Genomic DNA, 15,478 nt, shown 5'->3' with positions numbered 1-15,478 from the left:
TACACTTGACAAAATATAATGGTTATTCTGAAAATATAGTTGTTTTTCCTCCACATTGGATGTGTTCATCTGACACCAGTCAAATCATCTCATAATTAAGTGTATTGAAGCTCCAGGCATTACTTTGCAGTCACTCGCCATTATAATTCAAGCACTCCTTTGATGTAATAAGATCAAAATGACTGCACGGGCGAAATATTAGGATTCACGGCAACAATAGCAACAACTACATCTACAGCATATGAGCTCTCAGAGAACAATGGGGGGAGTGTTTCACCTTGAGGGGTAAATAGCAATGCAGGAGCAGCAGAGCACCACAGCAGTTTGATGTGTATTAAAATAAAACCGAAAGGAAAAAGTGAGTGCCTGTCTGTATGTCTGGCTGTGCGCCCTTCATGTCAAGCTGTCTGTCTGCTGCCTGTCTGCCAGTGTGTAAATATTGAGGCAGCAGTATTCGGTCAAACACCATCAGCTCATCCATCAGTGATGGTCACGCACAAGGTCGGATTCCAGCAACGTCGATACACATCTCAGCAGGCCTGTGGTATCGCTCGCTCAAATCCAGTACATGACCTTTCTTGCATGTCGTCGCCTCACTTTCCTCTCACTCGATATGAAATCGGCAACCGCTATCAAAGATGTGGTTTAGAGTCAGGAGTGTGATGCAGGAAGATTGAAATTGGCCACTAGATTGCTCTCAAGAAACAAGCAATCCCATGTAGCTTGCTGCAGTGGCTTTGACAATCCCCTCTACAGAAACACTTTATGGTTTGAAAGATTTATTGGGGTGAAGGGAAGATTTGAAAACACTCAATAATGCCATGTAATAAAGAATGCTTTGAAGTATTCAAAACATGTATTTTTGGCAATTCTTTCATTGTATGGTCGTTGTTTTTTTTTATTCCCTACGTAACAAAATAACTGTGGATATATTTGGTCATGTTTTTTTTGTATTGAGCCTCTATGTAGTTTTATGTCATTACTTTTGATACATTGCCTCTTTGTTTCTTTCCCCATAGTTTATCTAATTGCTATTGCAAGGATAAAACATCTTGCAACTAAAACTCATTCTTTTCTTGGTGGGTGGATGACGGATCTAAATAGGTGACAGTATCACTTTTTTCTTGCATGGACATGAAACTCTTGAAAAATGGCTTATGACCGAAACGCCAACTATTCTCCATAAATCAGTGGTAATAGGCGTATGAGGGAATTATGTTTTTTCTTAAAATTGGACATTAAACTTTACCGGTTGATTCATCCGTACAAACGATGAACAATTTCAGTACAAATATCGGATTCAATCCCTGAGATAATAACTCTTACCTCCCAAAGTTGGAATCATCCAACTGCAAAGCTTCACATTTTGTCACTGCCGGTAAAGTAGCATGATTTTTTTCTTGTCATAAAGTAGATAAGCACAGCTGCTACTAAAAGCGTTAACAATGGCATTGTTCTATGCCATTGTTCCAGTAAGACATGACTGTAATCCAGCATTAGCAATACCTGGAAGTATTATTAACACCTGTGCTTTCCTACTGTAAGATGTCAAAAATGTCTTCCTTGGAAAAGGCATACACTGTGCTGGGAAAACAGATTCTTTCATCAGATTGTGGGTCAAATTTGGGTGAATTTAGCAAATTGGTGTAGCTCTGTTTTCTCCTCTAACTAGCTCCATTTCCATTAGCTGTCCGAGGCTTATGGGTGTTGAAGTATTTAGAGCCATCCGCAAACAGAGAGAAAATTCATGCGTTGTTATAAAATGACTTAAAGACTAAGTCACGCATCAAATACCAATTTAACCAAAATATGTCTAAACCATTGCAATCATAGTATAAAGTAAACATGAACATTGTGTTTGTAATAAGTTTGCTACAGTACAGAGACACATCAAGAGGCACAACAGTGGTATACAGTATCAGTAATTCCACACTATGCACGTCAGTATATCACAGCATAAAACAAATAACCCAACTGTGTAAGGGTTCAATTTAAAGTCTCCACTGAGCTGTGAAGAATATAGATTGAGTCAGCTTTTCCAACTAGAAAACTGGTATCCTTTTTTACCGATAGCACTCTTCCACTCGTGTGCAGACTGTTTCATGATGACAGCGTGAGTTGAGACAGTATCGTGGTGGTTACGCGCCCTTTCTCCTGCTGTTTTTACAATAAAGAACATCTAGGGTGGAAAATTGCAGTTAATGAGAAAGCGTTACAAAGTGAAGGAAAGTGAAGAAGAGCCTTGCTAGTGAGGCATTTTTTAAAAGATTAGGAAGATACATATAAACACTGTATATAATAATACAAATCATACATATTTGAATTTGTAAAGAAGAGGAAATCTATCTAGGACATCTTCTAATGGAGCACGGGAAATGTGAAACAGAAGGAGGGGCTAGCGACTCATTGACTTAAATATGATACCTTTCTCATTGGAGGTCTCAAATGCACACTTCCGAGATCAATTGTTGTGGAGAGAATCTCTGTCACCTCCAGATGTGATGTGAAAGACCTTGTCATCAGCAGCATCACTCTAGCATCCAGGCTGAAACGCTCTAACAGCCTCCTGCTCTGTCCTTGGACACATTCCGGCGTGAAATACACCCTACTGCTCATTTTCCATCGCAAAGTTGGTATTTTTCCAAACCTTAATGTATTGACTGAGCTTGAACACTTGCAGCTTGTTGATGGACTGCTTTTGGATTCCCTTCTTTTTCTCATTGCAGCATATATGGTGTCACATTGAGAAGTTCATTTGTAAAGAACAACAGCTAAAGATAAGAATCAATACTTAAAACTAAAAAGGGAAGAAGTAGTTTCTTACTGTGTAAAGTCGATTGTCTGAAAAAGTAATTACAAATATGTGTTATCTTGAACTGAGCTGATATATTTGTCTGACCTGCAGTAAAATACTGATTATCACAGCAAATTGTCCTGAAATAAACAGAACAATGAGGTTTACTCTCAATATCCCTGCTATTGCTTCGAGAGAGCTTAGCCACTGCAGATATAATTCCTGCAGCAGGAATATTACTTCTGCACCATTGCAGAAAACGGTGGCAATTGGACTACTGTTTCCTGTCACAGGTTGATCGGCCTGTTGTTTCCTGTCTGTACCTTGTAGGCATCGGAAGCAGCGTTTCCACCACGGGGAGCGACTTGCCGTCATTTGACGCCCTTATTCTGCTCGGGACGCCCTGAACTCGAGCCGAGGGCGTCCGCAAATATTAATAATTCGAGAGAAGATCGAGAGTTTTTATCGCTTGAAATGACGAAAAGGAAAAAGGACAAGGACATCCCTCTGTTAGAGGGGCAAAGGAGTCTGGTGGGATTCTTTTCGGAGTATTGAAGATCGTTTCCCCGACATCGGCGGTGCCTGCTACAGGACAACACGGAACGTGCACGATTTGGACGCGGTGCTAGTGGAGCACGCGCGTGAGCTGCGAGCACCAGAGCCTCGCAGCGGCGAAACTGAGGCTCCGTGGTAAACTGTGGTAACATGAAGAGGCGCTTGGGATCCAAAACAGCCGGCGCTTTAAGAGAGCCGAGCCAAATGATCCGGCTCACTAACGTAAAAAGACAGTATCTATAAGGGACGGATCAAGTCAAAATTCAAGCACCCCCCCCCTCCGCTCTCGGGATGGACGCCCTCTCAGCACTGGTCTGGCGGAAACACTGATCGGAAGGTAAAGTAAAGGCTACAATGAATCTGGTGGTAATGTGTTGCTTTCGACTGAACAACTTCACAGAGACACTCATATACACAAACTGTACACCAAGCTCATTTATATATAGACTTACAACTAGAACAATGCCCTTACAGGAATGGAATGTCCCGTCAGTGGGCCAAGGTAAGACATTTTATAGTGTAACAAAAACATTATTCCTCAAATTATCAAGTCTAGCTATATTAAAGAATGATGCAGCAAAATATTAACATGAACACATAGATCTCAAGCTTACCCTGAAATACATAAACAAAGCTTTTGGCAAGGGATATGAAGATTAGCATCACATATTTAGCAGAATATAATGTTAAACTCAAATACTGGAATTGTAGTAATACATGATTTAAGAGGTCAGAGTGACCTTGTGTCACGATTCTTGTGTTGTGTCACGTTTTTAGTTTTGTGTGTCTGGTAGTGGGTGTTTTGCTTTGCTCCTTGTCATGTTTTCCTCCCTGTGTATTGTCTGGTCTTTTCCCCTGTGTTTTCCTGTCTGTCGTTAGTTTCCCTGGTGTGTCTAATTTCCTGATTGTTTTCACCTGTCACCCCTTCTGTGTCTCCTGTGCTCATCAGTGTCAGCCCCGCCCCTGATTGTTCCCACCTGTGTCTTGTTACCCTGTGTTTAAATTCCCCAGTCTCCCAATGTTCAGTGTCAGTTCGTTTTTGTCTCTTGTCATGTTCAGGTCTATGCGTTTTGTTTCTTGTCATGTTCAGGTCTATGCGTTTTGTCTATGGTCATGTTCAGGTCTATGCTCCTTGTCTTTTCCCTTGGTCTGGTCTATGCTCTTTTGTATATCGTGAAAAGTTTTGTTCCTCACAATGTGAGCGACTTTCTTTTTTGTTCTCATTTTTTGTCATCTCATCCTGGTTAATGACCTTTTTTTTTTGCTGTATTTTTGGAAAATAAAGTATCCTACCAATAGTTTACCTCTGTCTCACGGGTCGTGCAATTGGGTCCTACCTCCTAAGTGCCTGAGTTCTTAACACCTTGACCTTTGTCGACCAAAATATAATCAGTATATCCATGAGTCCCAGTGGACATTCGTACCGAATTTAAAGGAAATTCCCTCAAGGCATTCCCTAGATATCCTGTTCTCTATGGGACAGACAAAAACCGGAAAATATGATGCTTCTGGACACAGTTGTACTCTGGGGGATTAAAGTAAATGCCCTCATCTTACTTTTTAGTATCCTCTGTCTCCTAACAACCTAACCTAACTGCTTTCACTAGCAATATCTCGAAAAACCGGTCTTAAAATAATTGTATTGATATTTTGTTGGGGGCAATTTCATTTTAATTTGAAAGTGTAGCGATTACTACATGCAACAAAGTTCCCAAAACAGGAATTACACTGTGGTGTAGCAATAATGTGGAACCACTTTGCTACCAAAGCTTTCCAAAGGCCAGCACTATTCAAGACACTGTATTTTATTGACAGCTGAAAGCACAACAAGTACAATACCCTTTCATCAAAGTGAACCACCTGAACAATAGGAATGCAGCTCGGCCTGATCTATGAGGTTCAAGCTCTAATGTGAGACTGATTTGGCACAATGGAACTACCTCAACAAGACCAGATTGTGAAAGCTTTTTTTTGTGCACAGACTCTATTGAAATACGTCGAATGCCAGTCAAGCTACAAGCAAAGGTGTGATGGCTGGAATCCTCTAGAGCAGGGATGGGCAACTTCCATGGTGGTGGGGGCCGAAGCATTTAATGTACTGGCCGCAGATTCACTTGGAACACACACACACAAATTCCATGTATTATATGTAATTATTAACAAATATACTAAGTCTGACATCTTGGTTTTTAGAATATTAAACTTGCTTTGCCAAATTCAGATGATAAATACAACTTTTAAGTTTGTAAAGGCATAATTACAAGCGGTAACTTAACGTCACAGCAGGCATAACAACAGCCGGTGTTTCTTGTGAGTGTTTCCCCGGGAAAGAAACACAATAAATGCGTCAGATTATTTTGCGGTATTTTGGCTGCCGATCGAAATCATGTACGCAGAACGCGACGTAACTATGAGTATAGTGGACGGTATCAGTACTACAAGTAAAATAAAAATGCCCCCGGGCCGCATGCGGGCCTAGACTGAAAGATAGAGGTAGAGGAGACAGATTAAGAGGTGAAGAAAGCCAAGACATACACAGAGAGAGTGGGCATATATAAAAAGATAAAGACCAGGGGGAAAAGAGACCGACAAATTAGAGACTGCCAAAAAAGAACAAGTGACAGAAAAATCTAAAGACTCAGAGCTGAGAGTGCGTGTGGCCTTTGTTGAAAGCGTCTTTGTACATAAAGGATAGAAAAGCCCTTTTTTTATCTAAGTGAGTTGTGGGAAGGGGGGGCCTGAAGATTATATTTGTTGCTGGAGTGCAGGAACTCCCTTTGCTTTCAACTCAAAGAACTCTCAAAGTAGATTTGCTTCAGAATGCTACAAAAAAACACAGCATGATGCACATTCACTATGGCAAAAAAATAGCAGTGATGGAAAAGTCTGAGTGGGAGCACCATTTTGCAAAACCAAATATCTGAAACTAAATGGACAATAGATGTTGCAGGTTAGGATAATTGGTGACCTCCAGGTGTGAATAAAAATGTCTTAATGTGAGTGTTTCCGCCAGGGGGGCGTCTTGCCGTCATTTGACGCCCTTATTCAGCTCGGGACGCCCTGAACTCGAGCCGAGGGCGTCAAAAAATATTAATAATTCGAGAGAAGATCGAGAGTTTTTATCACTTGAAATGATGAAAAGGAAAAAGGACAAGGACATCCCTCTGTTGGAGGGGCAAAGGAGTCTAGTGGGATTCTTTTCTGAGTATTGAAGATCGTTTCCCCGACATCGAAAGTGCCTGCTACAGGACAACACGGAACGTGCGCGATTTGTACGTGATGAGCGGGGCGCTTTTAGTGGAGCACGCGCGTGAGCTGCAGCGGCGAAACTGAGGCTCCGTGGTAAACTGTGGTAACATGAAGAGCCGTTTGGGAGCCGAAACAGCCGGCGCTTTAAGAGAGCCGAGCCAAATGATCCGGCTCACTAACGTGAAAAGACAGTATCAATAAGGGACGTCTCAAGTCAAAATTGAAAACACCACCCCCCCCCCCCCCGCTCTCGGGGTGGACGCCCTCTCAGCCCTGGTCTGGCGGAAACACTGCTTAATGTCTTTATGGGCCAGCTCTAGTGCTGCGTACCGGACTGGACTTGTAAAAAGTTTCGGTTGAAGTCCGGTTAAAACCGGAACGTCGGGAACCAGTACTTGGACTCGGCTTCTGATATGGCGGCCATTACTGAACTCACGAAGTCTCGCAAAATATCGCAACTGCTCGCGAGATCTGTGTGACGTCAAGGGAAGCTAGCGATGTGATTGGCTTAGACATAGTGGACAGCGTGACATAGATGATAGATGCTTAAGTTAACTATGTATGACATTTGTATCAAAATTGTATGTATGTATGTTCATCACTATGTATGTAGTATGTACTGTATAATGTACACATGTAGAGTTGTAGAAAAGACATGGTGTACAGACAGTACAGTACACTCTGACTGTACAGTCACTACAGTGTATACTGTATAGTAGGTGTGTAACAGTGTAATGCGTATAGTCTACTCTAAACTCTACCTTTCAGCAAAGTTGTAGGGATTTAGGCTCAGTCAGCTCAGGGACTGTTTGGTTACTTTAGTTTGGTAAATGAAATAAATGTTTGAACTTACTTGTAGTAGTTCACTGTAGTTGCTGTCATAAGTCATTTGTAGACTAAGTGGCAAAAAGTTTTTTTTTTACATTTGTACTTTGTAGAGAAATGTAGACACAAGTAGGAAGGGAGCACAATAAACCTGATGAGTTTGAATTTGAGTTGATTATGAGTTTATTTTCAATTGATAATTAGCTTACAATAAGTTCACTTTAGTTACTCACACAACTTGACACAAGCCATGGGTTCAGGTCCGGACTTATAAGTCCGGACCTGAACCTGAATGTGAGTCCAGGTACGCAGCACTAGCCAGCTCTGTTGAAGACAATAAACAGAAAGCTGGTATTTATTCCAATTTGCCAAACAACTCAACAGAGATTATTGAACCAAATGACCAAGTAAACATGACCCTTTATTCAAGTTGTGGAAATTGACGTTTGCCTACAATTCCAAAGTCAAGATATCATTTAACTGTGATATGGAAACTAACATGTCAGCATTGATTTATCAGTTTTCTTCGAACTGAAATGCATTTTAGATGAGTATTGACTTCTCGGTTTCAATGACTGCATATGAATGTTTTGCAATCAGGTACAGAACGTGGCAAACATGCAAATATACCATTCCTGCATTCATGTCACAGCTTCCGAGTGGTAAATTATTCATTATGTTGCTCTATGGTGGGAATGTCACATGAAAGTATTGCTGCAGACAGACAAACACTGGGTCTCTGAATACCTATGGCCATTGTATGTGTCCAACCTTGTAACAGTAAATGTATACAATTGAAATTTGGAGTATGACTGGAAAAACAGTTTGAGGGGGGAAAATATATAAATGTTTTTGCAATGCCAGCTGAAACCGAATTAGACAGTCTATCCTAATTTTGTGTTTATTTGAAAAGACCAATTCCGTATGTTTTATATTCGATTAGGAATTGTCATCTAACCCTTAATGTGCATTACGCTGTGTTGCAAATTCAACTCTACTCACTGTATTCAATTAGCTTACACAACAACAGCAACATAATTACCTTCCATCAACATAAACACCCACCAACCATCTGCACCAGCTCCACCGAACCAGCCAATGGCGCGAGTCCACGGGTTGCCGCTATTGGGCGATTTAGTAATCATCTTTGTGACAGCAGTTGGTGGGTGTAAGAACCAATATAGAAACAAGGACATCAACCATCGTGACAGAAGTGAGTCACCATTGGCTTTAGTGTTCATGTGTGTGGGGCTGTGTGTATAACAAGGTGTTGGTAAAATCACAATCTGATTCGCTATGATCTTTTTGCTCTCTGATATTTTCTACCTACTTTATAATCTTCCTTCCATGATCACAGCGCTGACACACTTTTCAGGGTGTGGATATGGATGGTAAATATTACTGTTGCGCCTCATTTGGGCTTGAATAACCCAATTTCAATGTAAGCTTTTCAAAATAGGATTTTTTTAAAGAAGTTAAAAAATGTGGGATATATACTATATATATATATATCTGTTTTTATGTTGAGAATTACTGTAGACAAGAAAAATGATATCACTCTCTTTGTCTGTAGGATAAATATCATAGCTTGTTTGTTTAATTGTGCTGGACTATTTCTTTGCCAGGCACAGTGATTTACTGGCTTCTCCACTGGTTGCTTGGCTACTTTACATTGAAGACAAAACTCCAGGAAGTGACTGGGCCTGGCAAAAAAGAAAGTCAAGAACAAAGCAAAACACCATCTAAATCAATTATTAATAAAAAAGAAAGATTTTTTTTAATGAATCCCTTGAAACACACTTATTTTTAGATAAGTAAACCTTCAGATAACTTCTCACTGCAAGCAGACAAAAGCTATATAAACACTTGGTCCCAAAAAATGGAGGACAAAACACATGATTACAGTGCTTGAGCCAGTACTTCAATCAACGTATCCCACTGAGCCTGAGGCGCCATACAGCCCTTCAAATGCAGCCCAAACAATTTATCAAATTAGTTGATTGACAGAAAAGATACCTTCAATCACCACAGCGATTCACCATTTAAGTCATTTTCGAAGTAAAAGGGCTTAACATTCTCTGGTTCCACCTTCTCCACCTGGCGGATTTGCTTTTTGCTTCTCTCTTAACTAACTGAATCAAAAGGATCATATTGTCCAGAGTTTGTGATGTCATGTTAAAAGTCTGTTTTGGTGTCTTTTTGTCCTTGTTGATGTTCTTAAATGGCGCAGGTGTGATGCAAGAAAAATGTCAAAAAATGAAGTATTTTTGTATCGTATGCATTTGAGTTTTGTATTGCTTGTCAGACAACATAAGTAGATGTTTGTAGATGTTACTTTGGCCTTTAGGAATTTGCACCTGTAAGAATATTGTGACATTTTATGGTAATTGAGATCATTAATGAAAATAATCATTAGTTGCAGTCTTAAATCCCAGAAGCCAATAGCCACAGCAGGAAAGCAGAAGACAATTATTTTAAATGATATAGCAGCACTTTTATGTGGTTCATTGTGTTGTGGTTTGACATCTTAAAAAGCAGGTGACCTTTAAGGTAGCTAGTAAGCTTATCACACAGGATCACTCACAACACATTTACTCTCATTTAAATCTCCCACTGGCTTAGTTGTACCTGTTCGGGCTGATTACACTTGACACACGCTGACGTCAGCTGGGAAATAGACATATCTCCACCCGGTACCATTGATCTCTGCTCAGCTACAATGACATCACCTATCTCCCCAATTAGCCTAGCTAATGAAGCGGAAGAAAAAGACTCTGGTTAAGAGTTACATAAGACATCAGTTCCACTACATAAGACACACTGACCAGCATTGTTTTTTGCTCTGCAAGGTCAACTATTAAGTGGAAAGCTTACATAGCTAAAACAATTACCTCCAGAAGGGGGTACGCTGAGAAAAGGCTGTCTTTTAATTAGTGGTCCATTAGACTGCTTTTACAAAGAGGATTGTGGGCATTGTGGTTTCCAGTGCACTACAGCAATGACACAACAAGAACTTAACATCTTGCGCAAAAGCCTACTGTATATCCTTACAACATGGATGACTGGTGTTTTAAGAAAGAGTGCATGTTGCATACAGTAGTATTAGACTTTCAGCTCAGCTAGTGGTGGTATCAGCTGGCTTAGCTATTACAACAGTTAACAGAGCAAAACATGTTGTTTACTATGGCATATCATTATTTCCAGCGCATTAGACACAATGACTATCACTGTGACAGCGTCTCATTCACGAGCACACTCACTCTCACTACGGAAACATCCACATTTACAGCACAATGGTGAGCTTCATGTATGTAAAGCACAATCTCATTGGCATTTTCATGTAGACATGTTGGCTTACACAGCCTTTGTTCAAAAAAAGGGTTTAAAAATGTGCATAGCCATGTCCCAGTTCACAGCACAATGGACTTGTTAAGGCACAACAAGAGTTGGACGCATTAATATCCTACGGTAAATTTGGTGGATTCATGACATATGAATACAAACACACACGCATGCATGCCGACACACACATACGTCTGTAACAGGGTCCTATTCAACATGACAATAGGTCTTTACACACTTACTGTATGACTCCATGAACTGGGAATGCTTCAGTTCTGCTCATGTTTATGCATCATATATACAATGTCTCTTTCTATATCACAGTACTGCTTCTGTTTATATGCGCACATCGAGATCCTCAGGCATTAAAGATGCATTGAAAGAAAAGAAGGACTGATTTTGTGGTAAGTATTGCCTAAATCTCTCCACTCTCTTTCTACTTGACGTCCTTTAATTTCCAGGCTAATCCACACAAAATATTGCCATGACTTACCTCTACAACTAAAGCTGTTACTCTTGCTGATACATTAATGATAGCAATCAAAATAGTGATAATAATGGGTTTAATTACTGTATTTAATGTTAAGGGTTTTGATCATAGTGACAAACAAGCAGGGATTAATTACCTTACCTCTGACTTCAAAGTTCCCTCCTCTTCTTTTGTATTTAGGTATATATATAATATATAATATTTGCTGTACCCACTGTCCCTCTCTGCACCAAAGTCAGACTATCACTGCACAATATTTTGTATTTTTGTATGTCACTGCAATGTCAACCCACACCATAAACACCTCAGATAAGACAAAATTGCATTATGGGGATTTCTTTGTTTGTTAAAAAAAGAGCGTATTCGTGTGAAACTGCACATACAATTTGAACTAAAACTCTTTCCATTTTGGTAACTTGTTTTGTTCAGTTCAATGTTTATTAAAAGACTTCTAGGAATTATCTCCTTTCAGTTTTGGAATTCAACAGACAATTTATTATCTTCTAGCAGAAAATGGAAAGTAGCAGAAAGGAGGACCAAGTTAATTAAATGCGTTCATTTATTGCAACTAACATTCTTATCGTTATACTCAATGTTTTAGTATATCACATTATCCTCATATTGTGCACCCTTTCTTTCACTAAATGTTAGTGGCTAGATGGACAAGCTAATGAATCCTGCAGGCAAAGAGATATTACCCTCATAAGATTGCGGCAAGCTAAACTTAGCTAATTGATTTGGCCAGAAACACATTTCCAAATAAATGCTTAAATTGGCAATGTTCTGTAGATAGATTAATAATTAATAATAGTAAGCCAACATGCTCACCATATTAACTTTTTAGGCCACAATAATATGCCAATGTTGTGTTACTTTTCAAGTTGTCCTTGATGAATTTCTCAAATGATTGTCTTTGCAAATAAAAAACTGTAGGCGTACTGGAATTTTTTGGGCATTTCTAGCTACATTTGGCCCTTTTATGTTTGGGAGGGTAAGACAATCAATCTTCAATTTGCTGTTTCATTTTTCATAGTTGGAGTTCTAGGTGGGATCTTTCTCTTTGACGTGGAAGACTTAACCAAACAAACTGAAAACAAAAAAAACTGAAAACAAACAAACTGAAAACAGCACTTGTGTTCCTAGACCCTCCCTATTGTCTCGCCTGGCACCAGTTTCCATTGACACAGATGGAGATGGGAGAATGGGGTACAAAGAGTGTCAGACACACAGGAAGTTGATTCCATGAGTTTATATCTGGACCATTCCTTTCTGCCTCAGTCCATACATGTTTCCCCATAAATCACATGTACCTGCCCCATACATCTATCCATCTACCATCCAGCCATCCATCCTTCCTTTACATCCACTGCCTCCATTCATCACTCCCAGCCTCCATCTATCCATCAATGTTCTGTGGGGACTCTTACTACCATCTTAAGGCTCCCACCAACAGCCATTCATCCTTCCAGTCAACGCATTTGTCAGCCTGTCGCTGAAACCAGATCCTTTCTTGTATCATGACCTTTTACACACCTATTAACTTCTGAAATGTGACCTTTCAGCCATCCATCTTTTTCCCTACATTCATCCATCTACCCATAACTATTCTGCTCCATGGCTTGGATGTGTGATTTCTTCTGAGCTTCTTCTTTCAAAAAAAGAATTCCTTTCTCCTGGTTGCTAATTTTACATGATCAATAGTAAAAAGACCACTTACCAGCTGCATGCCACAGATGAAGGCCAAGGTGCACCTGCCACTACAGCACCCCATGTTGTCCTCCTTCCTCTCTCCCCGGTGATCCAGGTGGAGCAGAAACTCTGGGTAAAACTCCCAAATCCTCCAGCTGGACCTTCAAAATCCAAAAAGCCCTCGGAGGGCCTGTCTGGCTGGCTGGCTGGCCGCCCAGGTAGAGGCTCTGGCAGCTCGGCCTCAGCGAACAGAGTGCAGCCCCTGTACTCACTGGAGCTCAGGGGAATAAAAGGCTACTACTTCATCCAAATGGCTGGGTTGCTGACACTTAAACAGATTGAAACGTGGTTCTTTGGATTTCCAACACACATTGGGTCAGGGATCAAAATGATGGAAAGGTGGGCCTTGGGGATGAATCAAGTCCACAAATTGTTCTTGATGTGTCCATGGAGCCAATTATATAGGAAGAGCCTATCCAACCCTCTGCAACTGTAGGCAGTTTGATAGTCAGATTGTGTGATGTATTTTTGACTGACTGGTTTGGAATCAAGTCAGATTTCTGATCATGTGTGATCTTGACACAATCAAAACTATCTTGATCAATGAAAAAGGGGCAACTGTGACTCTCCTCTACTGGATTAGAAAGTGTACAATCACGTCGAGTAGTCGCATACCTGTCACAGGATTAGAATGGCACCATACAGTAGCCACTTGCAAAAACAGTGACAAATCGGGGGGAGATGGTGAGATTGAATGGATGTATTCCCCAAATTAAATGTTCTTTTGTTTGATAATCCGATTAGGCGCCACTCGGTTTTGGATCATTGAAACAGGCTAATTTGTTTCAGGGTGGAGAAAAAAAGTGAAAGTGGTCCCTGCCTCCTCTCATGGAGCAGCTCCTCTCAGGGGAAGTACCGGGCTTGTCGCGGCAACATCCTCGCATTAACACCGTTCAAAAACACGTGGTTCTTTTTATCTCCAAAACCGCGGTTGTAATCCAAGATTTTATTTATTTTTTGTCTGAATTCTGTGTTTTATCCACTGAAAACGGGGTTGCTAGTATGTTGTGATATGTCTCCAGACAGTGGAAGCTTTTTTTCGGCGTCTCTGTTGGCTAACAAGTCCTCCGGAGCATCTCCCCTGCAGCTCCACAACAACCCCCAGTTTGGTCAGCTGCTGGTCGGGTAAATCACTGCCTCCTCCGTAACAGCGAATACATCTCTACAGCGTTAAAAAGACAGAAAAGCGTGTCCACATTTCGCATGGACAGGGTGAGGATACAGGTCAAGATAAGTGTCCAAATGTAACGTACGCGAGGTAGTGTGAGAGGGAAAACGGCTGAGTTTAGTTTGTAGTCTCGGTGTTGTCTTCAAGGAGTGAAAACGGGAGACAATGGGAACCGGGATGGACCAACGGACCGAGAGAGACAGCCGCCAAGAGCGTCTCACGCCTGCCATCTGTGAAGTCAAACAACATGCATCAGCGAAGCTGTTCCGGTTGTTATTTTCAAAATAAAAGCCAACATACTGTTTCAATGGTGTTTTCATTGATTGCCATTGGTGAATAAAACATTAACTGTAGGCTATGTTTTTCTAAACAGCTTTCACTAATGAATAACCCATCCTTTTGCCTAAAAAACCACAGCAGGCAATGTATTATTTAAGAATATAATTAAAGTATCAACAATACAGAGAACGTAGATCTATAAAATACTTTACTTGCAACAGAAAAATATTACATCGAAAATACTAGAAATAGAAAAAGTAATGAATTTGAAATCGGGTCTCAACAGGCTCCCATATTGTTTTAGGAGGTTGTTTAGGAGGTAACTTGAACGCCTCAGACCTAATTCAGGTTTACTAGTATTCAACATTTTTGGACCTTTGAGTCGGCTACCTACTGTAAGTGCACATTTATCTTTAATACAGAACTGTCCCAATGGTAAGTAGACTGCATTTATATAGCACTTTTCCTGTCTTTACAACCCCCTCAGTCAAACTAACATTCACACACACCGACATGTTGTTTGATTTGTGTTGTACCTTGCTTAAAACAGTATGTTTTTTCTTAGATTTCATATGTCCAAAGGAACTAAGTATTTACTCAAGTACCGTACTTAAGTACAATTTTGAGGGACTTTACTTGATTTTAGTATTTGGATTTTTTTGTTGCTAATTTGTACTTCTACCTTACTACAATTCAGAGGTAAATATGGTACTTTTACTCCGCTACATTTATTTAATATGTTTAGTTACTTTGCAGATTTGGATTAATGATGTCAAATATAATCAACACTTAAGACATTAGTTACACCTGGAGTATACAAAGTAATTAAAACTATAGCTGCACCATCACCAGCTTTGATAACACTTTAATGCATCAATAACTATAATCAGAACATTGATTGAATATTAGCCAACCTGCATAATGAGCACTTGTACTTTCAGTATATTTTTATACTTTTGTACTTTTACTTGACTTACATTATGATTGCAGGACTTTAACTTGTAACAAGAGTATTCCTACACTCTAG

General features: G+C 40.2%; 1 protein-coding gene across 4 annotated transcripts in view; it reads right to left on the bottom strand.

Annotated features, from left to right (window-relative positions):
- nkain2 (sodium/potassium transporting ATPase interacting 2) overlaps positions 1-15,478 on the bottom strand; it is a gene marked incomplete at its 3' end in the record, with an annotated part of 150,427 nt that overhangs the window by 76,439 nt on the left and 58,510 nt on the right. For 2 of the 4 annotated variants that reach the window (XM_079643475.1, XM_079643476.1), the window contains exon 1: positions 12,973-14,402. The exons of the other annotated variants lie outside the window; for them this stretch is intronic. In XM_079643475.1, the coding sequence (XP_079499601.1) occupies positions 12,973-13,026 (54 nt within the window). In that variant the 5' untranslated portion in view covers positions 13,027-14,402. Of the gene's footprint in view, positions 1-12,972; positions 14,403-15,478 lie in introns of those variants that run through there. 4 annotated transcript variants of the gene reach the window in all.

This window comes from Notothenia rossii (genome assembly GCF_949606895.1).
Source record: "Notothenia rossii genome assembly, chromosome: 8".
Lineage (NCBI taxonomy): Eukaryota > Metazoa > Chordata > Actinopteri > Perciformes > Nototheniidae > Notothenia > Notothenia rossii.
Note: the sequence above shows the minus strand (reverse complement) of the source record. Positions and strands in the feature narration are given on the sequence as shown.